At 58.6% G+C, this 22,247-nt stretch overlaps 1 protein-coding gene across 1 annotated transcript; it reads right to left on the reverse strand.

Moving 5' to 3' along the window:
- Positions 1 to 961: 961 nt before the first annotated feature.
- Positions 962 to 20,742, reverse strand: Abca2 (ATP binding cassette subfamily A member 2). The gene is given in 50 exon segments (XM_032903098.1): positions 962 to 1,652; positions 2,063 to 2,263; positions 2,349 to 2,486; positions 2,554 to 2,656; positions 2,734 to 2,826; positions 2,904 to 3,007; positions 3,103 to 3,237; positions 3,352 to 3,493; positions 3,744 to 3,922; positions 4,046 to 4,163; positions 4,248 to 4,380; positions 4,513 to 4,636; positions 4,708 to 4,855; positions 4,934 to 5,049; positions 5,130 to 5,304; positions 5,385 to 5,445; positions 5,529 to 5,640; positions 5,732 to 5,837; positions 5,940 to 6,153; positions 6,228 to 6,547; positions 6,629 to 6,731; positions 7,013 to 7,219; positions 7,297 to 7,533; positions 7,814 to 7,934; positions 8,041 to 8,225; positions 8,424 to 8,606; positions 8,693 to 8,889; positions 9,792 to 10,004; positions 10,078 to 10,258; positions 10,360 to 10,524; positions 10,658 to 10,862; positions 10,939 to 11,089; positions 11,231 to 11,421; positions 11,522 to 11,636; positions 11,710 to 11,812; positions 11,882 to 12,055; positions 12,410 to 12,506; positions 12,583 to 12,750; positions 12,842 to 12,970; positions 13,682 to 13,787; positions 13,789 to 13,839; positions 14,115 to 14,482; positions 14,844 to 15,062; positions 15,298 to 15,408; positions 15,552 to 15,679; positions 15,927 to 16,090; positions 16,175 to 16,286; positions 16,967 to 16,969; positions 17,280 to 17,373; positions 20,595 to 20,742. Coding segments are annotated over 50 exon segments (7,305 nt in total). The 5' UTR covers positions 20,661 to 20,742; the 3' UTR covers positions 962 to 1,616.
- Between the last annotated feature and the right edge of the window lie 1,505 nt (positions 20,743 to 22,247).

Raw genomic sequence — 22,247 nt, forward strand, 5'->3', positions numbered from 1 at the left:
AGAATATCAAGGGCTCTTACCATGGAGCCCGCATCCCCAATTCTTAACGTCTTAACGTGCTCACCCTCTCTCTCCTGCTTTGCCTCTCAGGCCAGGAAAACCTCGGCTCACGGGCCAGGACAGCAGTTCTGGGCCTAGCCTCTGGGACTGTAACAGGCCACCCTGTCTCCACAACCCAGAGGGAGACAGCACCTTTGCCCCGGTTACCCCCACCCTTTCCTCTTCCCTCACTCCTGCACATGGTGCCAGCCAGCCCTCTATTCTAAGGGTCTTTTGTGTCCCTAACCCCTAAACACTTCAAAGGTCTGAGATGTTCCAGAACAAGACAGACGTGAGAGTGTGAGGGTATCCTGCTTCCCTAACTACCGCCTGACAGACATGGGGCCCATGTCTAGTTAAGCTCAGAGCCCCATTTCTCCTGAGCCCTATGCTTCCTGGGCCCTACTTCCCACTGGATCTTGTTTTCCTAAGCTCCACGCTTCAGGGCCTTTTTGTATACTGGCTTAATTTACCACCCAGCAGGGCCAATGCAAGGCATGGACTTCATCTCACTGGATGCCCATCACCTTCAGGAAAGTCTTCTTATGCACCCAGACGCCAGTGCCAACCAGGAGGTCTCCTCCAGAGCCCCTGTTCAGTTTTCAGGAAGCAGAGACGGCCCAGCACAAACAGGCTCACTGTGGGTACCAGGCGTAGTGGGGGAGGCTGAGCCGGGACGTGCAGCCGCCTGAGAGGTGACAGCAGTGTGACCGGCACTACCCCACCCCTTCCACAGCCACTTAGGACCCGTCCACAGAGCAGGGGTCTGGGCTGTGAGGGCAGGGAAGGGGGAGAACGATAAATCTCCCCATTTGGAGCAGCCCCTCCTTCACACTGGTACACAGACCGGGTGGCTGTACCCTGGCCCAGCGCACCTGCCTTCACCACCACTCCCTCTGCCACATGCACAGGCTCCCACAGGTCCTTTTTGCTTATTTATTGAAAACAAACATCTGTGTGCTATATACAAGGTCCTACTCCCACATGGGTGGCAGGAAGGGCCAAGCTGGGCGGGAGAGCAAAGGCAGCTTGAGGGGGCAGGGAGGGAGCAGTGGCCCCTCACCTAGCCAGCAAGCCCAGCTTCTCCGTTCCTGCCATTCCACCAGGGCTGAGGCAGCCACATTCATGGCTTCCCATGGTAGCCTAACTTCTTCACAACAGCAGAGTGACGGAGGCTCTTAAAGCAAAATAAGTAGGCAAGCTGCCCCATCCCCAACTGCAGTCTTTCATGAAAGACATCTGTGCAAGATGCTGACCTGGGTAGACTGGCGGCCGCTGCAGAGAAGGGTCACAGGATACTTGGGGCAGCCCATGTCACCCTGGGAAGGTGGATGGTGCTGGGCAGGGTAAGGGGCTGGGCCAGGACCCAAGGCTTTAAGGCAAAGCAGGGTGAGGGTGTGTGCAGCCCAGGGCCAGCCCAGCCTTTGGCACGATCGGGGAGGATGGTAGTTGGGAGGAGGGCGGGGGCCCTTTGGTCCTGAACCTGCCTTTCCAGGGCCTGGCATGTGTGACTGGGGCTACGGCCACCGCCTGACTTCTGCCCCAAACAGCTGCATCCCTGATGTGACTCTTGAACGTCAGCAGAGCGTATCGGTGTTGAAGGAGAGCTGGGCCTGGTGAGGAACGGAAAACAGAGCTTGGGAAGGCATCGTCAGCACCACAGGGGGAACTGGGGACACTTAACACTGTACCTGCCCTTAGCTGGGTCCTGGCGCTCGCTCCCCTGAGCATCCTCTCCCCACTAAGTGCTCTATGGTGTGTGGTCCTCTTGCCCAGTGTGGTAGTCACTCTCCCTAGTCTCTGGTTTCTTGCAATCCCCACCACCGATCTGGGATCGTCAAAGTTTCCAGTGTGTTCTGGGCGCTGCATTCAGTTTTTGCCCATCCCAACTTCTCTGTCTCCACTCAAGGCCTCAACACGCAGGAGGCCCTGCCTGCCCCAGACCGGCAGAGAGCAGGCATAGCTCTTCAGTCTAAGCCTCAGGCCAAGCAGCAGTGCTGCTGGGAGGGTGGCGACCACTCACCCGCTCTTCCTCGAAGCTGATGAGGCCCTCATCCTCCGTGTCCAGGTCCTCAGGCTCATCGGCCACCAGTGCCCGGAGCTCTGTGGGTGCAGGGCGGGGCCGCAGCAGGCTAAGTAGTCCAAGGGGGGACGGCAAGGTGGAGGGCTCGGCCTCTTGCTGCTCCACATTGTCACTTTGCTTCTTGGCAAAGTTCACAAACACCTGTGGACGGTGGGTGGGCCACTGGTGAGTGAGCGGTGCAGGCAGATCCAAGAGGGCACCTCCTCACTCCACGCAGCACACTCACGTTATCCAGAGTGGTCTGGCTGACTGAGTAGTCCTCGATGCCCAGCACACCCACCACCTGCTCCATCTTGCTGAACACCTGAGCCAGCGAGATGTGCTCCGACTTGAGCTGATACTGCACCTTCGTATGGTGGCGTTCCTGGAGGAGGTCAGGGGCCGTCAGAGCAGGAGCCGCTCTCACCCTCACCCCATCCCACTACACCTACCTTGAGCATGGCCTCTGGGAAGTTCCGGTTGAAGAACCGCACCACATCCTTCACATTCTGGCTGCTTTTGGTCCTTACAGTGATCATATAGCCGTCCCCAAACCTGGTGGGACACGGGTGTGGCCAGGAGCCCTGTGTGGTCTGATAGCTCGCCCGCCTTCTGCACCCTGCTTGACTCACCTGTTCTTGAGGTGCTGGATACTCCCCAGGCAGCGCAGCCGTCCATTCACCATGATGGCCAGCCGTGTGCACAGAGCCTCGCACTCCTCCATGCTGTGGGCAGACAGCACAGGCTGGCACCAGAGGGACTGCCAGAGGCTGGCCCACGGAGGGGTGGGGGAGGGGCACACCTGTGTGAGGTCAGCACCACTGAACGTCCTGTCTTGATGAGGTCCAGAATGAGGTTCCACAGGAAGCGCCGGGCCTTAGGGTCCATGCCAGTGGTGGGCTCGTCCTAGGGCAGGGGTCAGCTCAGCCAGAGACGTAGCCCGCCCAACCTGGTTTGCCATCTGTCCCTTGGCTTACCAGGAGTCCCACCCCAGGACTCACTAGAAAGATGAAGGCAGGGTACCCAATGAGAGCGATGGCTGTGGAAAGTTTCCGTTTGTTGCCCCCACTGTAGCTACCGGCTGGCTTGTCTGCACACTTCGTCAGCTCCAGCTTCTCCAGGGCCCACCTCACCACCTGCAGGGCCAAGCCAGGTACGGCTTGCAGGATTCCCACCAGCGCCAGCCCTCAGCCCTCACCCCCACACGTGAACTTAGGGGCGCCCGGCAGCGGCTTGCCTGTCATCCTCACCTGCGCCTCATCCTTCCAGGGGATGCCTCGCAGCCGAGTGTACAGCTGCAGGTGTTCGCGAGCCGTGAGCTCATCGAACAGGGCGTCGAACTGCGGGCAGTAGCCAAGGCTCTGCTGAACCTGGAGCAGGTCCTTGAGCACACTGGGGACAGAGGGTGATCAATACCGGACGATATGCTCACCCCACACCTGCCCTCCTGTACCCTGGAGCCACGGTCATCACACTCCTAAATCCACACACACACCTTTGCACCTGAGGGGCGGGCTCTCCCCCTCCCTCACCCCCCAACCCCGCAGCCTGGAAGCAGTTACACACACACACACACACACACACACACACACACACACACACACACGCTTCCCTGTGTGCATCCAGGGCACAGGAACCCCACCTGTGTCCATTGACAAAGGCCTCGCCCCCTGTTGTGCTCTCATCTCCAGTCAACATCTTGAAGGTGCTGGTCTTCCCGGCACCATTGACGCCGAGGAGCCCAAAGCACTCTCCAGGGCGCACACCCAGGCAAAGGCGGTCCACGGCCAGGATGCGGCCGATCTTCCGAGACTTGTACACCTGGTCAAAGAGCCTTCCCACTCAGCAAAGGGTGGGGGCTCCTGCCTGGCCTGGCTTCCCCCCACTGCTGGGCCCCACTACCCGCCCCATTCCCTCCCTCCTTCCCCACAGCTCAGGGCCCACCTTAGTCAGGTTCTCGATCTTGACCATGTCATTGTCAGCATCGCCACGGAGCACTCTTTGCCGCTCGCTGGCCACGTCTACATCGTCTTCCACAGGTTTAGTAGACACAGGCAGACGCCTGAGGCAGTAAAGTTGGCAGGGCCTGGCTGAGCCACCCACCCCCACCCAGGATCCCCAGCACCACCCAACACGCTCCACTCACTGTGGCTGCCGTAGGAAGTTATATTGACACATGATGGTGAGAAAGAATCCCACGAAGCCCTCGACTGTCATGGCCACCAGCCCACGTGTGACAATGTCCCACTCAAACGGGGACTTCATCTTGTCAAACTGGCCTGTGGAACGGCTGGTTCAGGGCCCGAGAGCCTCAAGAGGTCCCAGTCACTCTTGGAACTTAAGAGTCAAGGACTAGGCAACCCCTCTGTGGCCCCCTGAAGGCCTGCACTGTCCCCCAGAGCCAGACTCACCGATCTTGGCATAGTACTCGTTGATGTATTCGTTGTAGGCCATCTCCATGAGTCCGTGACCCAGGTTGTAGTTGGGGAAGATGAGGAAGCAGCTTTTCAGGTAACTGTTGACAACCTTCAGATCCTGGGGGCCAGCCTCGGCTCAGCACTGCTGCCCCAGGCCACGCCCTGCTGCCCACTCACCCTCACACTTACCTTGTCATGCTCAAAGAGCTGCAGAAGGAAGGTGGCCACTGTGGCCGTGATGCCGATGAAGAGGTTGATGACGATGAGGAACACGTAGGCTGAGCTAGGGACCTCAAACCAGAAGGAGGCCGGGTACATGATGGGTGTGATGGACCATCTGTGGACAAGCCGTGGTGGTCACAGGGTACCCTGGCCATAGCACACACGGTCCATGCCCCTCCCCACTTTACCCTACCCATAGAGCAGGAACAAGGAGAGCACCGCGGGGAAGTTGGTGGGTGACGTGTAGGCCGGCAAGTCAAACACGAAGAGGATGATGATGCAGCAGGTGGCCGGGACCAGGTAATTGAGCTGCAAAGGCGAAGGCGGAGGGTGAGACCCGGGCGTGGGGATGGGAGTCAGGGACAGGAGGGGACCATGCGGGGGCACACCATGTCCCACACGTAGTTGGCTAGCCAGTAGATGACAGGGTTGCACCCGCTGACGAACTGCAGGTGTTTGGCCTTGGTGGATTTCTCGGCCACAAGGAAGACCACGAAGCTCGCTGGCACGAAGGACATGGCCACAATGATGAAGATGGCGATGACCACGTCTGTGCCCTGCAGTCTAGGAGGACAGCACTCAGCTCCAGGAGCTGTCAGGACCCGGCAGTCCTGCCCCCCCTCCACTCGGTCTGCCTCACTCACAGGTAATCCAGGGAGAGGCTAGCACTGGTCTTGTTCATGGGGTGGTTGGTGACGGTGATACCTGCGCAGGGAAGGGCAGCGTTAGGCCCTCATGTCGCTCCAGCTCAGCCGCGTCCCCCATCCCTCGACCCTGGCTCTCCTTACCGTAGGCTGCTGGATTGCCCTTGCTTTTGGGTAGGTTTGCACGCAGAATGGCATTGTTGAGGCTATTGAGGTAGGTGGGCATGCTGTGGTAGCCCTTGTTGTTGTAGAGCACCTGGGGAGGGGCGAGGGCCTCAGCGAGGATCACAGGCTGCGAGTCACTAGGCTTAGGACGAGGTGCCCCAAACCCCAAGGCAGCAACCTACCTGGGCCACCCTCCGCACTGCAATCTTCCGGACCATGAGAGGGGTCCGGGTACCAATGGGTGCTGGGATGGACTTCTGGATATTACCAAAGGTGATGGCTCCATAGCTGTGTGAGGCAGACAGGAGGGGGACAGGCAGGAGGGGTGCTGAGGTCCTGCAGCGCGGCACCCCCTCCCCCCCCATTCACAGTCCCTCCAGGCCAACTCACCGGTGCAGTCGGAAACGGTCAGAGGTGAAGAGCAGGTACTCGGAAACATTGTGGCCGGTGATGTCAGTCAGGATGTCCCCCGTGACCACTCTCATCTGGGGTGGGTGCCCACCCACACTGCTGGGGCACGAGAAGCCCGTGCCCTGTGCAGAGCAGGTACAGCGGACCGGCTCGTGAACCAGGCGTGGCAGAGAAGGCGCCCACGTCCACGTCTCTGTGGGCAGAGTGCAGCACAGTGAGATGGGTCACTCGTGCCAGTGTCCCCAGGAGCCCTCTGTGAGGTAGTACCTGGTCCAGCAGTAGGCGGCAGGGACGTATTCCAGGCTAGCAGTGAATCCTCATCCGGGGACAGGGGTGAGTCGGAAGGGGCGGGCGAGGGAGGGGGTGGCACGAAGTTGGACAGTGGCAGCCCCTGTGTGAAGGACTCCAGGCACATACTGTCGAAGAACCGTGCGGCCAGCAGGCGGGACTCTCCACTGCTCAAGTTCAGCATGGGCCCCAGGGAGCCGTTGGCTGGAGACTTGAGCACACAAGTGGCACCCACACCAGAGGGCAGCCGGAATGTGCTCACCAACTGCTGGGGGCTGGCATCAGGTGACAGCCGTAATCTGAGGACATGATAGTGAGTTAGGGGCCATACACCTCCACTCTTGCCCTGCCCTGCTCGACGCCGCAGCCCACGGCCTCACCGGTACTCGCGGCGTTCCTCATTGGCATAGGGGATAAAGTTGCCACGGGGCTGGGTATAGTTGTGGTACTGAGAAGGCGACAGGACCAGTGGAGGCAGGTCACCTGGGGGGGGGGACACTAAGGCCTGAGCAGATCCACTACCCGATGCCAGCCCCCGGTCCCCAGCCCTTGTTCTCTCTTCCCAACACAGAGAGGGCCAAGCTTGTGGGTGTGGGGTTGGACTCCCCAGGAGACAGAACCTTCTCGCGAGCCCCTGAATAAGGTTCAGAGTGCGAGGAGAGGGGTGAGGGCTGTTCTCCAGGGGGCTGGGAGGAAAATGAAGCCAAGACCAGCAGGCCAGAGACCAGCCCCGCCCCATGCCACACGGGGCCAGGCAGCCTTACCGATCTCAGGGACAGACAATGCCACAGTCATGGCCACACAGACGAAGAAGGCAGGCAGCAGAATCTGAGAGCAGAGCGCTTTGGAGTTCCGGCGAGCACAGTGGAAGCGCTTCACCAGGAGCCCATGGAACTGCCGCATCTTCAGCCACCAGCCCTCTAGCTTGCGGCTGCCCTGGCCTACCCGAGCCAGGGCCTCCATTTCAGCCTCTGCAGAGAGGCGGGGGTGAGTAGCCAGGACCACGCCACCCTTCTGGACCCTCCCCAGCCTCCCCATTAGCTTCCACCTTGTAAGCTGACACTGTCTGGGTCCTGCAAGTTGTCAAAGAGGGGACGGTAGTCACCGTAGCCGTCGGTGTAGCCGGCACCCTCATCCCCACGGGCGGAGCCCACAGAAGATGCAGACTGCAGTGAAGCCTGGGACTGTGCCAGCTCTGAGCACCGAGCCAGGTTGCCTGCTTGACTCTCCACAGCCGTCAGGCCCTCTGCCCCAGGCAGGGCATCCTTCCGGGACTCCTTCACATCTGCAAACAGGACCAGTGAGGGAGGCAGGGAGGGAGGGCTTGGGGCCACGCCTCTCCAGAACATCTCAGTACCTCGGTCGGTCCCCAGTGCGCACCCACGACACCAGTCCCCGCCCTGATCCAAGCCTCTAGTTCACACACCTATTCCCGGGGAGGCCGTGCTACCACACCATCCACCACAAGCCTATACTGACCCCGCTTCCAGAGGCCAAGGAGAAGCAATGTCCCCGGAGCCTTCCATGGGTAGAGCGGACTGATCACCAGCCTTGGGTACTCTTACCGGCCTCACTATTCTCCAGTGACTGGTCTTCTTCAGACACCTTGAGGAACACCTCCTCCAGGGTTGTGTCCATCAGCCCAAAACTGCTCAGATGCAGTGCGTCCAGGCTGTGCTCCAATTGCTGCAAAGAAACTGGGTGAGGCCGGTGCCATGGAAAGCGGGCAGTGACTTGTCCATCTTTCCCACAGGCCCATCATGTCCCCAGCCATCACACCCAGCCCTCACACCTGAAAGAGGCGCTCGAAGGCCCCTTTCTTGACAGCCTCGCTGGGCAGGATGTAGGAGAGCTCAGTGCTCGTGTCTGACACCAGCAGGGAGGAAACCACATGCTTGCGGATGAACTGGGACACTTGCATCTCTGAGCAGTTGCTCAGCTGAGGACGACCTGAGGGGCTGGAAGCCATCCCTGGCTCTGGGAAGGAAGGAGGAGCAGAAGGGGATTCATGAGAGGCTGAGGAAGGAGGGCCCTCGGTGGGTAAGCGTCAAGATGAGGCTCAGAAGTGTCCCAAGTCCACCAGTGACTCCATCATGGTCATGATGAAGTGAGGGTAAGGTTGCACCCGTCCTAGGTAGGGAGTCAGGGGGCAGGGAGGACAGTCTCAGCACGGACCTTGGGAGGTGCCAGGCTCCGCGGGCCGCTTGACCAGTGTGAGGCGGTAGCCATCGCCGTAGGCACCCTTGAGGAAGAGGGGAGAGCCGCAGCATTTGAGCTTCCCATGGGAGATGATGGCAATGCGGTCCCCCAGCAGGTCGGCCTCATCCATGTGATGGGTGGACAGGAGGATAGTGCGACCTGGGGCGGGAAACACCAAGATTAGGGCACATACCGGGGCAGGCGGATATACCACGCCCACCACGCCAGCCTGCTGCCCTGCTCACCCGGCTTGTACTTCAGAATGAGGTCCCAGATGGCACGTCGAGCATAGGGGTCCACGCCAGCTGTGGGCTCATCTAAGATAATGGCTCTAGAGCCACCCACGAAGGCAATGGCTACTGAAAGCTTGCGCTTCATGCCTCCAGACAGCGTCTGGACCAGCGAGTGGCGCTTGTTGGAGAGCTCCAGGTCCTCGATCATCCTGTGGACCCGACGGGAGGGCAGTGGATGGGAAGGTGAAAGACCCGATGATGGTAGAGTGGAAAGTGGAGAGTGCTCATCCCGTTCTCACCCCTTCTCCACCCGAGCATTCACAGCATCTGCCTCTGCTCATGGCCAACACCCCTCTGACACCATGCCCTTGTGGGACGTAAAACCACACCAGGAAGTTTGGTGGGTAGAGCAGGTTGAGACCCGGGAGACTCAGTGGGCAAACACCTGAGGCTTAGGCAACTCCTCACTCCCTGCTGGACTCCTGACTTAGAACATGTGCCATGCTTCTCACATAAAAGAAATATGTCCCGTGGTCAAATTGGCCCAAAAACAGAGTTTTCCTGCTAAGGAGGTACCCAGAGGCCCTGAAGGCTTAGCCAGTAAGCCTCCCTTCCCAGACACTCCTCCCTGCAAAAGGTCGGACCCGTAAACGGGGTTACGCATCCATTTTCTGCCATGGATGGCTAATAAATGATAAGGTTAAATGTGGACTGTCACTTTCATCAAGACCCACCATGAGGAACCTGGGGAAGGCCTTCGTCTACAGACGCACAGCACACCCCTCCCATGGAAGGCCCCTCTGTGCTTCCAGCCTGACCACAGCAAGCTAAGGACAATCACCGCTGGGACAAGCCGGAATCCCCCTTGCCCCACCCCTGACTCCATTCTTGGCTCTTCTGCGACTCCCAGCAGCTGGCCAAGAATCTGAGAACCCCACGCCCCCAGCTTCATAGCAGGCCTCAGGACCCCTGAAATGTCTCAGGCTTTCCCACGTCTCCCTGCAGAGTGGGATAAGCAAAGTCAAACTGCCTGTGTTCTGCATCCCCAAGAGGTGGTGCCCAGCAGTGGGGCGGGGCAGATGAGGTCCTGTCTGTCCCTCACTGCACTCACTTGTCCATCTCTTTGCGGATCTCCTCTTGTGCCATGCTTTTGAGGCGTGAGTAGAACCAGAGGTGTTCCTCCACAGTGAGCTGGTCAAAGAGCACGTTGTGCTGTGGGCACATGCCCAGGTTCTTCCGGATCTCATCCATCTCTGTGCGGATGTCGTGGCCATAGATAGTGGCTGAGCCCGACGTGGGTGGGAACAGTCCAGTCAGGATAGACCTGGAGTGGGGAAAGTGGGGTCACAATCTACCATATCCTAAGGGACCCTGTCCTCCTGTCCCTAAACACTCACATGGTAGTGGTCTTGCCAGCCCCGTTATGGCCTAGGAAAGAGACCACCTGGTTCTCGTAGAGATTGAGGCTCAGTTTGTTTAAGGCCAGCTTCTTGTCATTTTTATAGACCTTGGTGAGCTTGTCCACGCAGACGACCAAAGGCAGGTGGGTGGGCTCCTCCTCCATACCGCGAGTCTCCTCTGTATCAGGGCTGAGTCAGCAGGACGGGGGCAGCACCAAGGCCACCTCAGACCCCCAAACCCAGCACCCAACCCAGTCAACATTCTGACCCTAGCCTCACCGAAATGCCGGCTCTCCATGGCACAGGCCTGGTCCTCCTCCATAACGCTGAGGCGTGGTGCGTGTGCCCATGGCCAGCTCCACTCCCAGGTCTCTGTCCGCCCACTGCCCAGCCAATAGGACTTCTGTAGTGGGAAGTACCAGGGCCTGGGCAGCCCATACATACCTGGGGGTCCAGGAGGGGAGAGCTGAGCAAGGGCCTGGAGGTAACTATCCCCCACAGGGCCAAATGCCACAGAGAGGAAGGCAGAAGCCCAGCGACCGTCTCCCACCCTGCTCCCTCTACAGACGGCCTGTACCTGGGTGCACAGCCTCAATGTACCAAGTGAGTACGCCATAGACCACTGTGTCCACCATCAGCATGGTGACAGCAAGGAGCAGGTTGAAGTCATCCCCTTCCACTGGGGACTGGCTGAACGTGTGCCACTGGATGCCCACACCTGCCACTTCATACAGAGCAAAGTACTTGGAACCCAGGCCGAAGGCTGTTGTGGACATCAGGGACTGAAGAAAGACGGGTGTCAGTAGGTGGGCTGGAGGTAGACACCCTCTCCTGGCCCTGCCCGGCCACAAACCTCACCGCAATGCACTTCTCGAAGGCGGTGATCTTATCGTGGGCTACTTCCTCACGGATTGCTACATACATGTAGGGAACGTAGCTCAGGAAGTAGATGATGCCGCCACAGGCCGAGGCCAACTTGGCCTTAGAGTACAGCACAGACACCAGGAAGCTGCAGTGGAAGGCCACAGAGCTGTCAGCCCCGAGACCCTTGGCTCTTGGCCTGCAGCACACTTGGGCTCCCCTGTGGGGCCAAGCTCTAGGAGAGGGTCTGCCTACTTTTAGCGGTTTCCCTGCTCCCCGCCACACTCACCAGAACATGATAGTGGCCACAGCATAGACAGCAAGAAAGAGCCATATGATGAGCACGTGGCTGTGCATGAGGACCTGGCCATACTTGAGGATGGCGGTCAGGGCTGTCACGGAGATGGATAGCTGCACAAAGCCCGTGATGAACCAGGCCACCCAGTGCACGGCGTTGTTCAGGCCCATCGTCTTCATCACCTGTGGGGTGGCAAAGGTTCCTCAGGGCAGAGACCGGAGGAAAGGGCCACGCTGCTCCTCGCACAGCCCACTGTGGGTGCCCGCAGCCGCCCCAACCCACCTCCTTTAGCCGATGCTCTTTCTCCGCCACAATGTGCTGTATGGTCATGGCCACAGAGTAAACCCAGGAGATCACCATGCACAGTGGCATCATGTGCTCAATGACAAACAGGAAGCTGAGGGGAAACCGGTGTGAGGTGGGGCTCGGGCCTGCAGGAGACCCCCAAACCCCTGCAGGCTGGCACTCACTCGTCACGGGTGTAGCAGGGGTACGGGAACATCTGCACGTAGTTGCCGGGTTCGACCACGTCGTGCCCCACAAACGTGTTGATGATGGCACGTTCTATCATGTCTGTGGGTTGGAGATGGTGTCAGGGCAAGACCAGGCCCCCTCGCATCCCATCTGGGCTCAGCACCTTACCCTGGATCCAGACGAAGCCGTAGAGGAAGTAGAAGCGGCCACCAGTGTTGGGCCCTGGACGCCAGTAAGCACGACGGATCTCGTTGGTTTTCTCGGTGAAGCTTGAGTTCTGGCGAATCTTGTAATGGACATGTGGGGGGAGGGAACCATCCTTCCGTGTCTGGAAGATCACGCCTGGGGACGGGAGGCTGATGAAGTGTACGGCCGGAGGGTGTGCACAGAAGGGGTGCGACACACTGTGCTGTGAGCACTCCAGGGGTGGTAATGGGACAGACAGAAAGGTGGAGCAGGACTGAAGGACAGGGCATGAGGCAGAGCCAGTGTGCGGAGTGTTATGGTAGCAAAGTGAAGCAGGCTATGGAGAAGGGAGAGACATAGGACATGGAACTGGGGAAACAGGAGGGACAGGGTGGGACTAAGCTGGTGAGGGCATAGGTCTGTAGGAGACGGAGGACCTTGTGGGAGGAGGGAGAGGCACTCACTGGCAAACACTGTAACATTGTCCTGGGAGGAGGGAGAGGCACTCACTGGCAAACACTGTAACATTGTCCTGGTAGGCCTGATTGAGAGTGTAGTTCACGATGCTCTCCTCATCAGGAAACCCCTTGAAGATGTCCACACTCACCTGCAAAGGGGCTATCATTGGAGCTGGCCCTGAAGATGCCTGAGGGAGAGGGGACCACTGGGCTCTCCAGGCCCACCTTGGACATGAACTGGATCCAGCCACAGGCTGCATTGTCTATTGTGTCTAGCTGCTGCAGAAGGGCTGTGCCATTGGGCAGAGAAAAGTAGTCCAGGCGCAGAGCAGGGGGCAGCTCGTCCAGTGACAGGTTCATTGCTTCAGGGTGTAGCCGGAGGTCAGCCACGTACTGTGGTGAGAGTTGAGTTCAGGGTGTGGCTCAGACCTCTGTAGGCAGAAAAGCCCACCGCAGGTGCCCACCCACTTTGTACCCACAGCACCTGCTGCAGCCAGTGCAGATGCTGCTGCAGCCTGCCCTGCTCCAGGAAGCTCCGGATCTCTGCGGAGATGTTGAGCCAGACCTGGGCGTAGTGCGTCACGTTGCCCACAAAGGCAAAGGTCTCATTTGCCTGCAGAAAATGAAAGCTTGGGGCGAAAGGGCTGGAGGAGAGATCCAAGCCAGTCTGCGAGTCCTCCAACTTTCCCACATGCCCAAGGGACCAACCCAGCTACCATCCCTACTCCAGTCAAACTTCTGCCCAGGTTCTGCATAATTTTCTACAGTAGCCATGTGAATTTTGAGTCCCACCTCAGCAGCCATGCACACGTTTCCCAGCCCCTTCCTCATATCCTTCCACGTGCCCCTAGAGCCCCTGATGTCTGGCCATCATTTCTCCCAAAGAAACCTGCACGGTCCAGGCCTCGCCACGCCCACTTCCAGTCCTGGCTTATACTAGTCCGACAGATCCTACCCCAGGCTCCAGTGGTCCTCGTACCTGCTCATTTCTGCCACTGCTGTGTAGGGGGAGGGGTGTCTCTGAAGACAACCACCCTGGCTCAGCCAGCATGGCGAGGGATGAGGAACACTCTAGCCAGAGCAATCCATCTCTGCAGAAACTCTCAGGAGTTCCCAACGGAAAAGCTACCAAGTGCCACTGCACCCCAACCCTAAGCCTCGGACACCAGGCACACCAGCACCTAGATTTCATGAGGTTAAGCTTAACTCCTAGCAGTCCTACATAGAGTCCAGCCTGCAGGGCCCTCACTCCGGCTTTCGCTGGGCTTGTGCTCCTGCTGGGGAGAAAGGCACAACTCCTGTCCCAGACGCGCCGACCACACACCTTGAGGATAACATGGTCAGCTTCAGAGCCTGCGGGTGCATACAGGATTTTGGGGTTGCTGGTCATGAGGTGCACAAGAAGGCCCAGGTTCCGTTGTTCTTTGCTCAAAGCCCAGTGAGCTCATGTTGCCCCTCCGGAGTGCTTCAGGCTCAATGGTACTGGCAGAGACGAAGCAGAAGGAACAGGGCAGGGATGTCAGGAGCAGTGACATGGGGCTCTGGGGATGGCTCAATGTGAGCCATGGGGCAGGGCTTACAATATAACATCAGGCTAAGGCGAGGTGTCAGGTCAGGCATAGAGTGGACTTAAATGTCAGGGCAGACAGCACATGGGGCCTTCAGAATGGAGTCTATGCAAAGGGCCAAGTGATGGTCTCGATTCCCCACTGCCCCATGACTCTACCCCTCCCTCGATCCCTTTGTTGCTGACCTACCGGTTGTTGCCACACAAGATGGGCTGCAAGCCAGCCCAGAGCTGCACGAAGGCTGAGCACTGGCCTTGCAGAGTGTCCGGAGAGGCTGGGGTGACAGGTGACTGGGTGCCCTCCTCAACGGTGGTGTTGGGACCTGTATTTGCCCCTACCCCGGTGCTGTTGGCCAGGCCACTCAGGCTGCCAGCTTGAGGTGCGGGGGCCCGGCCAGCACAGGCACCTTGAGGCAGCAGCAGGGCAAGGGCTGATAGGACATCCACATCCTGTAGAACCTTCTGGACATCCAGCAGGTCCCCTAAGAGTGCCTGCAGACTCTGTGGGGACGGTGCCTGCGGCTGTGGATCTGAGCCGTTGGGGACATTGAAGCCCAGCTGAGGGGAAAAACGGGCATGTGGAAAATGTAGGGTAGGGGACAGGTGAACTTGGTTGGAGGTGGCTCAGGGAGGTGACTAAGATCAGGAGTGGGACAGGGGGTTATCAGCAGGGGACAGTGCTTGGGTAAGATGAGGGAGGGCTGCAGTTTGGGAAGTCCTGGCCAGGACTAGAGATAGAGTCTGGACTGAGAGATGGGCAGACTGAAGTCTGAGATTGTGTAGATGCACTGACTGCTCAATGACAAGCCGTCCCATGCATGGCCTAGGAGCAGGAGCCTCTCCCCCCGTCCTCAGGCTCCAAGCACCTCCGCCAGGCTGGTCAACAGGTTTGCTGGCCAACTGGCAAGCAGGGCCTCACCTGCTGGGCAATCTTGGCTATGTCCAGCTGGTTCCGGAGCTCAGTGGCTAGATCACTGAAATGCTGGGCACGAGCTGTAGCCTGCCCGCTGCAGACAGCATCCCGGTAGCCCTGAAGGTCTACCTGATGACCCTCAGGCATGGTAAGAATCCGGCCCAGCTCCCCGGAGCCTGGAGCACATGTGAGTTGCTCCAAAAGGGCAGGAGCCAGCAGCAGCTCCTGGGGACAAGGCACAGGGGACTGGTAAAGCTTACACACCAAGAAATGAGCAAGGCCCTTCCTAAGGCAGCACAAGACCTGGCTGTGACCATCCACTGCACTGGCTCTGTGCTGGGGCGCACTGGAGTCGCTGTCTGGCCTCTGCTTTCCCATACACACCACAGGTCCCCAGAATTTATGTGTAACTAAGGAAGAGCCTTTCCTTCCACCCCTCTCCCAGAGTCAGGCTCCTCACCTCCATTTGGAACAGAGGATTGCTACCCAGGTGGCTCCAGGGCTCCTGCTTCCTGAGGAACCCCAACTTTCCATCCAGGTCAGGCAAAGGACCAAAAAGCAAGCGATAGACCTGCATTGTGAGGGGTCTGGCTCAGCAGCAGCTCCAGAGCCCTGACAGGAGCTCAGGTACACTTGGAGTGCCCTCCCCACTGTAACCAGGGGTGACGGGGGAAGCAGAGGGGCGTGGCTACCAGGGATACATGCCCGCCTCACCTCAGAAGGGTCTACACGGGCAGCCAGGAGGGCCTGGGCCGTGCTGTTGGGCAGTGACAGGTTCTGCATCAGGAAACGCCAAAGCTCTCTCTTGTCCCTGGCCACCGAGTCCAGAGAGAAGGATGAAACTAGACAGGCAGGAGGATGGGACTGAGAGGCCAGCTCCAGCTGGGGCTAAGATGTCCCAGATAGGCTACAAGCAGAGCTACCAGCACTGCCCTGGACCTGCCTCAAGCACACAGGTAAGGAGCAATGTGGTGCAGACACAGGTCCCAGGGCCAGAGGCGGACCATGACCCAGAGTGATGAGGCAGGCTTCCAGTGACATCAGTGCTTACCCTCCCAACCCCCCAAGTCATCCCTATACAGGGCACACCTGCAGGTCTAGCTGAGCGGCTCTCCCAGGTGCCAGGGCCCGAGCTGAGGGCCTCCAGACGTTGGTGCAGTGCCTCAAGCTCTGAGCCCAGGCTAGGTCGCTCTGGGTCAAACAAGTTGCTCTCTTCCACTACACGATTGAGGCGTTCCAGAAGCTGGGTGACCCTGGAACAACGTAAGACATCAGCCATCGCTATGGGGTAGGGGTGGGGGAAGCTGCCTCCCAAGGCATGGGGTAGGGGCACTCACGTGGAGTTGGCATACTGCAGGAAGCCAAACTCATCACGCTGGCCATCAGGGCAAAGCGACTGCATGACAGGCAGGATGCCGGCCGATGTCAGCGGTGCTGCCGTGTAGAAAGCTGGTGGGATCAAGAATGAGGGAGACAGGGCCAGAGACATTCAGAGACAGTCAGGAAGGACGAGAAGCTTCAGGACGACTAGGGTTGGGGCACAGAGCACCTGGCCCCAAGCTGTGCTAAGGCAAATGACTCTGCAGGCCAGAGGTCAGAGGGCCACCTGCCAACCCCTCCCCTGTAAGCCCCAGCATATCACTCCTTAGCCTGTGCGATGCTCAAATGCCCCAACTATCTCCCCTTCCAACAGAGTCCAAGGTAGCACATGAGGCACCCCCTTGGCAGTGACCTCTGACCTCTCGGGCCAACCGGTTAGCAGAGTGAGTGCAACAGCCCTAAGGAGTTTGAAGGGAAAGTTGCAGGCCATCCCAGCCTCATTCAGGCTATCCCAGGCCCAACCCAGGAACCCCACCCTTATAAAGCATGGCCAGGCAACTTCACGGATACCCTGTCAAGAAGTTACTCCAGTGGCTTGACCAGGATACCAACTATGGCCCAAGTGGCCAGGCCCTTCACAGCCCCACCACCCTGAGTCATAAGCCAGCCTTTCCTGACCACAGGCGGTGACTTCTATAGGACCCAGCTGCTAGGAGGATGTTAATGCAAGCAGTAGGGGTGCTTAAGCTGCACCAGGAGGACCTGCCAGGCCACCTGAGCCAGCAAGGAGGAGATGGCTGCTCACTTACAGACTGCATGCAGGCCGGGCCGAGGAGGACAAGAGACCATGCAGGGTGGGGGCAGGTCAAAACAGAACAGAGGAGACTAGTGAATGCCTGATTCTCCAGAGACAGGCACTCCATCATTCACGGGCACCATGGCCAGCCATGACCTCCATCACCTAGCCAAGACATGTGTGGCCGGGACCACACAGGGAGCAGGCTCTCAAGCCATGGCCTCAGAGAGCCTTGGGATTGAGGACATGCTCAGGCTGACTCGTGCACAGAGAGGACTCTAATCCTTCCTGCCCACCCACGCACCCAGGCCGTGCCTGAACCTCACCTTCCTTCACAGAGATGGTGGGCTTCTTCTGCCGCAGTCCCAACAGGATGAAGAAGAGGACAAGGGGGATGAAGATCTCAAACGCCAGGACCCACTGGAAAGGTTGGGCCACGTGAGGCCATGCGCAGTCTGTCTACTGCCTGCCCAGGGCCGGACATGACGAACATGTGCTGGCCTAGGCTCTCCTGACCTCCCTAAGGGCCAGCCTAGCCATGGGTACCCATGGCTAAGAAGGGTCAGCACAGGTTTCTCAGGTCCAGCCAAGGTTGTAGTCCCTCCCGGTGTACCAAGATGTTAAATGCTGTGTGGTACCACCAAATGGGGCCCCTAGGTTGTGCCTGTTAAACCATGGACCATATACCCTTTGAAGAGGTCAGAAGTCAGTCAGTTTGTGGTCACCTCCAACCCATTCATTCATTTATCCAACTCATCTTCTCCCTGCTGACTGCTAGGCCCACCGGGTACGATCCTGGAGGGCACCTTGGCCACATGAGCCCTGCTGTATCTCTCATCTCTTCTGATGAAGCAGCCTTGTAACTTTGTGCTGGACTCAGAGACAAGGCCTAGTATGAGCAGCAGGTGACGAGGCCCAGCAAGTGACAACAGCACTGAGCCTCTGGCCAACGTGGAGCAAAAACATGTGGCAAAAATCCTCTTTTCCTGCCCTAACCTCTCAGGACTAGGCTGCCAAGGTAGGCCAGAGGTGCCAAAACCCTGGGGCCCAGACTCACCCCTGTGCTGTGTGGAAAACAAAGGACTTTACCCATTCCTGCCCCCACCTTAGCTCAGGGAGGAAGGTCAGGAAATGTTCTGGGCAGCTCCTGCCTCTGAGATCCTAAGGAAGAGGGGTCCACCACCACAGAAGCCTCCATGGCTCTCCCATCTCAGGTCTCCTTCACCATCTGAAGCAGTCTCTAAAGCCCCTCCCAGGAGTGCTGTGGGGCTGTGCCCAGCCTGTCCCTGGCTGTGCCCAGTGTGCTCTGACAATAGCTCTCTGTGATCCAGAACACCCTGCTGTGTTGTCTATACCGTACACCCGCCCGGCCTGTGCCAGCCTCCACCTCCTCTCCAGCCAGGATGGAGTCCAGGGCCAGCTGAGGGGGTGGTATGCACACCCAGGGCTACAGGACAAATGTGTTTCACACATACAGAGTGGCAGGGGCCGCAGCTCAAGAGACAGCCCTACCAACACTTGCCCCACCACCCCTGCCCTGGGCACCTCCACCCCTGCCCTGGGCACCTCCGCCCAAGTAACTGCAGCACAGGCCAGGCCGGCTCCCCATCACTATAGCAACGGCTGCGCATGAGCTGCTAGGAGAAACAGTCCTAGCTGGGAGACAGAGGGCAACGGAGGGGCATCTGGTTACAGGCTCACAGCACAGGTCCAGCACTACCTGTCTTACCTGGGTGACGGCCAGTGACCTAGGGACTCTGACTCTGCATGCTCACCCTGGGCCTGAGCAGCCTCGTGCTTGCTGGGATGGGGGATGGGGAGTGTAGCAGGTAATGCCTAAGTGTGATGTTAGCTTGCAGCACAGCTACTGGCGATCCTCCTAAGGGTGCCGGGGTGGACCCACGTCCCACGTGCAACTCGACAACAGGGCAGGGTAGTACTTGGGAGAAGGAAGTGAGAAGGGCAGAAGTCCTGTGGTCCCTCTACAGATTAAGGGCTTTGCACGGGGGTACCCCTGACACCAGCAAAGACCGTCTTCCTGGAGGAAGAAAGTCACTGCCGAGAGCTCAGCCATGGTTAAGGATCTGTGGTCTAATTGGTCTCTGGGAATGTTGAAGCAGAGAATCTGGGAAAGTCCTACAGGTCAACCCCGCCTAGCAGGCAGGGGTCAGTCCTAGGGAAAAGGCAATGGGCACCTCCACTGACTGTTAAGTCACCGGCCTCTTCTTCCTGCCTGGTGTGAGGCTCCTATCTGGTGCAGGAACTGTGTTTTGGCCTCTGCTCCCAAGCCCTGAGGGGTCTTCCTGACAAGCAACTTGGGGCAAGCACTAAGGCATGCCTACATCGTCACTCTGTATCCCTTTCCCCCAGGGACTCAAAAGCTATAGTCACAGGGCTGCCCTTTCAGACCCCACACAAGCCAGTCCCAGACAACCAGGACAGAGCATATACCCAATTCTGGCTATCGGCCAGGGCCAGGTGCCCACAGGAATCCTGCCAGGCTGTGGTGGTGACTGCTGCCCACCCTGCCTACAGACCAGTTTCGTATGCATCTAAAGTACTCAAAGAAGAACACAGTGCTGCTGCCCAAGGGGTCCCTGGGTATGAGCTGGTTAAGGTCCTTCCTTTAGGTCCCTGTACTCTGGCCTCCACCCTGGAAAATCCCAAGGGCCCTCAGACACTGTGCTGGCCCAGGACTCTCTGGATGCCCTTGCCCTTCCTGAGACTGAGATGAAAACCAACACAGCAAACTCCATCCATGCCCTGCATCCTGCTCCTCACCCAGGACTCCTACCCCAACACTCTATATCCTGGCTGCCCTAGACTGGTACCAAGAAACTCAGCAGAACCCAGCCCCCAGAGAGGCCCGAGGCAGAAGAAATCAGAGGAACATCCTCAGGAGAAACTGGCCCTAAAGGGTGAAGGGGTGCTGGGATTTGACAGGTTGAGTCCACACAAGGACATTCCCAGGGATGAGAGAGCAGGAGTAAGGTTGTGGACATGCCAGGATGGGCTAGGAAAGGAGACGAAGAAGGGAAGAGAAGATGGTGGTGGTGGTGGAGGTGGTGGTCGTGTTGGTGTTACTGCTGCTGCTGCTGCTGCTGCTGGTAGTGGTGGAGAAAAAGGAGGAGGAAGATGAGGAGGAGTAGGGCAGTAGCAGCGGCGGTGAGAGCTGTTTTGTACCAGCTTCAGCCTAAGGTGCTTGCCCAAGGGCAGAGTATCGGTAAAGGGAATGAAGAGACAGGTTCCTTTGGGGGCCCCAGAGAAAGTGGGCCCAGATCTCGGAGTCCCTACGCTGAATGGTGTGTCCCAGCCAGCGCTCTGTCCCAGGAACCTGGGCCTCGCTCTAGCTGAAGTCCAGCGACCACCTGCCCCCACCCCAGCCTGCCAGAAAGCGCGGCGGAGGGCGCCGGCCCGTGACTCAGCCGTGTGCTGCGAGTGTCAGCGGACCAGGGCACAGCTAGCCGAACGCTCTGCCGGAGGCCCGAAAGCCCGCGGAAGCGTCCGGCCCGGTGCAGGGTCTCCTGTGGCGCCCTCCCGGGGTCTGCGCGCGCCTGGGCACTGCACGTGAACGCGGGGAGCGCACCAACAAATTGGGCGCGCGGCCTGCGAGCCCCTAAGGGCGGGCGCGGCTCGCTCACCGGGCTCCGGCGCTTCAGCGTCACGTTCTTCCAGAGCAGCAGCTGCAGCTGGTGCAGGAAGCCCATGGCCGGGCCGCGCTCCGCCGCCTCAGCGCCGCGGCCCTCTTCTCTGCGCGCCCCGCCGGGCCCCGCTGCCGGCTGCGCCGCTCGGCATCGCCCGCGCGGGGGCGGGGCGCTCGAGCGTCCTGGACCTGCTGCTCGCAGGCTCCGCCCCGGCGGCCGCAGCTACAGCGACTCGCTACCGCGCCCGCGCCCGCCGCCCCTGCTTAAAGGTGTCTCGGCGCTCCGGTAGCCGCCAGGGGGCGCCCAGGCCCGCCTGACCCGGCCCGCCTGCACCTGCGCACAGCACCAGGCCTCGCTGCTCATTGGACCCATATTGCTGTGTTCCCAAGATCCCTCACAGACCCCATCGAAACCAAGATTCTGGCTCGCACCTTGCCGAGGTCTAGGGAGAACCCTAGCACCCTATGCGTCTCTCAGGGGATTCCAAATATATGTCTCTAATGGGAGATTTATGCAGAGGAGTCCCCAAAGTGTTCTACTGTCCTGTTTGGAAAACTGAAGGAGGCTTGGTTACCATTAGGTTGACCCTCCTCGCATGTAGAGACAGGAAGTAGGGTCGATCACTCATTTAGAGGAGAGACATTGATCCATTAGGAGAATCCCATCAAGGCTCGAGGGGTGGCATGCAGCCCAACAACGTGACATGACTTAGATATTTAAAAGAGGAGCCTGGTGAGAGGGACCTTCACAAAAGCTTTCTGTGTTCCTTACAGACCTTAGAGTTCCTTAGAGTTCCTTATAGCCACTTGCTGATGAAAGGACATTTGCCTATATTGTCAAAACGGAGAGCCACAGCAGAGCAGCACGGTGCTCAGCTCGGGGAGGCAGAGATAGGCAGGCCTCTGAGTTCGAGTCCACCCTGGTCTACATAGAGAGGCCATATCTCAATAAAAGAAATAATAAAGAGCAACCACGCACCAAAAAGGCAGAGGCAGGAGGATCAGGAATTCAAGGTTATCGTCGGCTATATAGAGAATTCAAAACCAGCCTGGGCAACATAAGACCCCGTCCAAAATACACACACACACACACACACACACACACACACACACACACACACACACACTCCATGCAGCTGTGAGATCCAGGGTGTCATGCAGACATGTTTCTTATAGAGTTTTACTGAGTTTAGACTAAGTAAGATGCAGTTGCATGGGTCACTGCAGCGGACTTGTGATTTCCGTGCAAGTGAAGCAGATGCTCAGCAGACTGGGCAGCAGAAATGCTTACCAGGCATGAAGAGCTAGACACACCACGTGAAGGGCTGAGTGTGCAGAACTGGAAACTGCTAAAGGCGAGAGAGCCCTACTTCCGGCCTGAGAAAGTTAGGTTTATATTCGAAATGGGGCTGAGACATCACAAGTGTGAAAATTTACCACAGTCATCCATTGTGGCTGTCAGATGAGGCCTCACCCCATCTAGCCAGGCTGTAGCTCTGAAAGTGAGGGAACACAAAAGAGCAGGTGACTTCAAAGACAGGCTGTCCTTTATATAGATGGTTTACTTGCTACCCCAACACCACCCACCACCCTCCATATTCATGTAAGCCTAGCTTCTTTCTGCACCTGGAGCCTGGCGTTTGGTGGGTCC

This window comes from Rattus rattus, chromosome 5, assembly GCF_011064425.1.
Source record: "Rattus rattus isolate New Zealand chromosome 5, Rrattus_CSIRO_v1, whole genome shotgun sequence".
NCBI classification, from domain to species: Eukaryota; Metazoa; Chordata; class Mammalia; order Rodentia; family Muridae; genus Rattus; species Rattus rattus.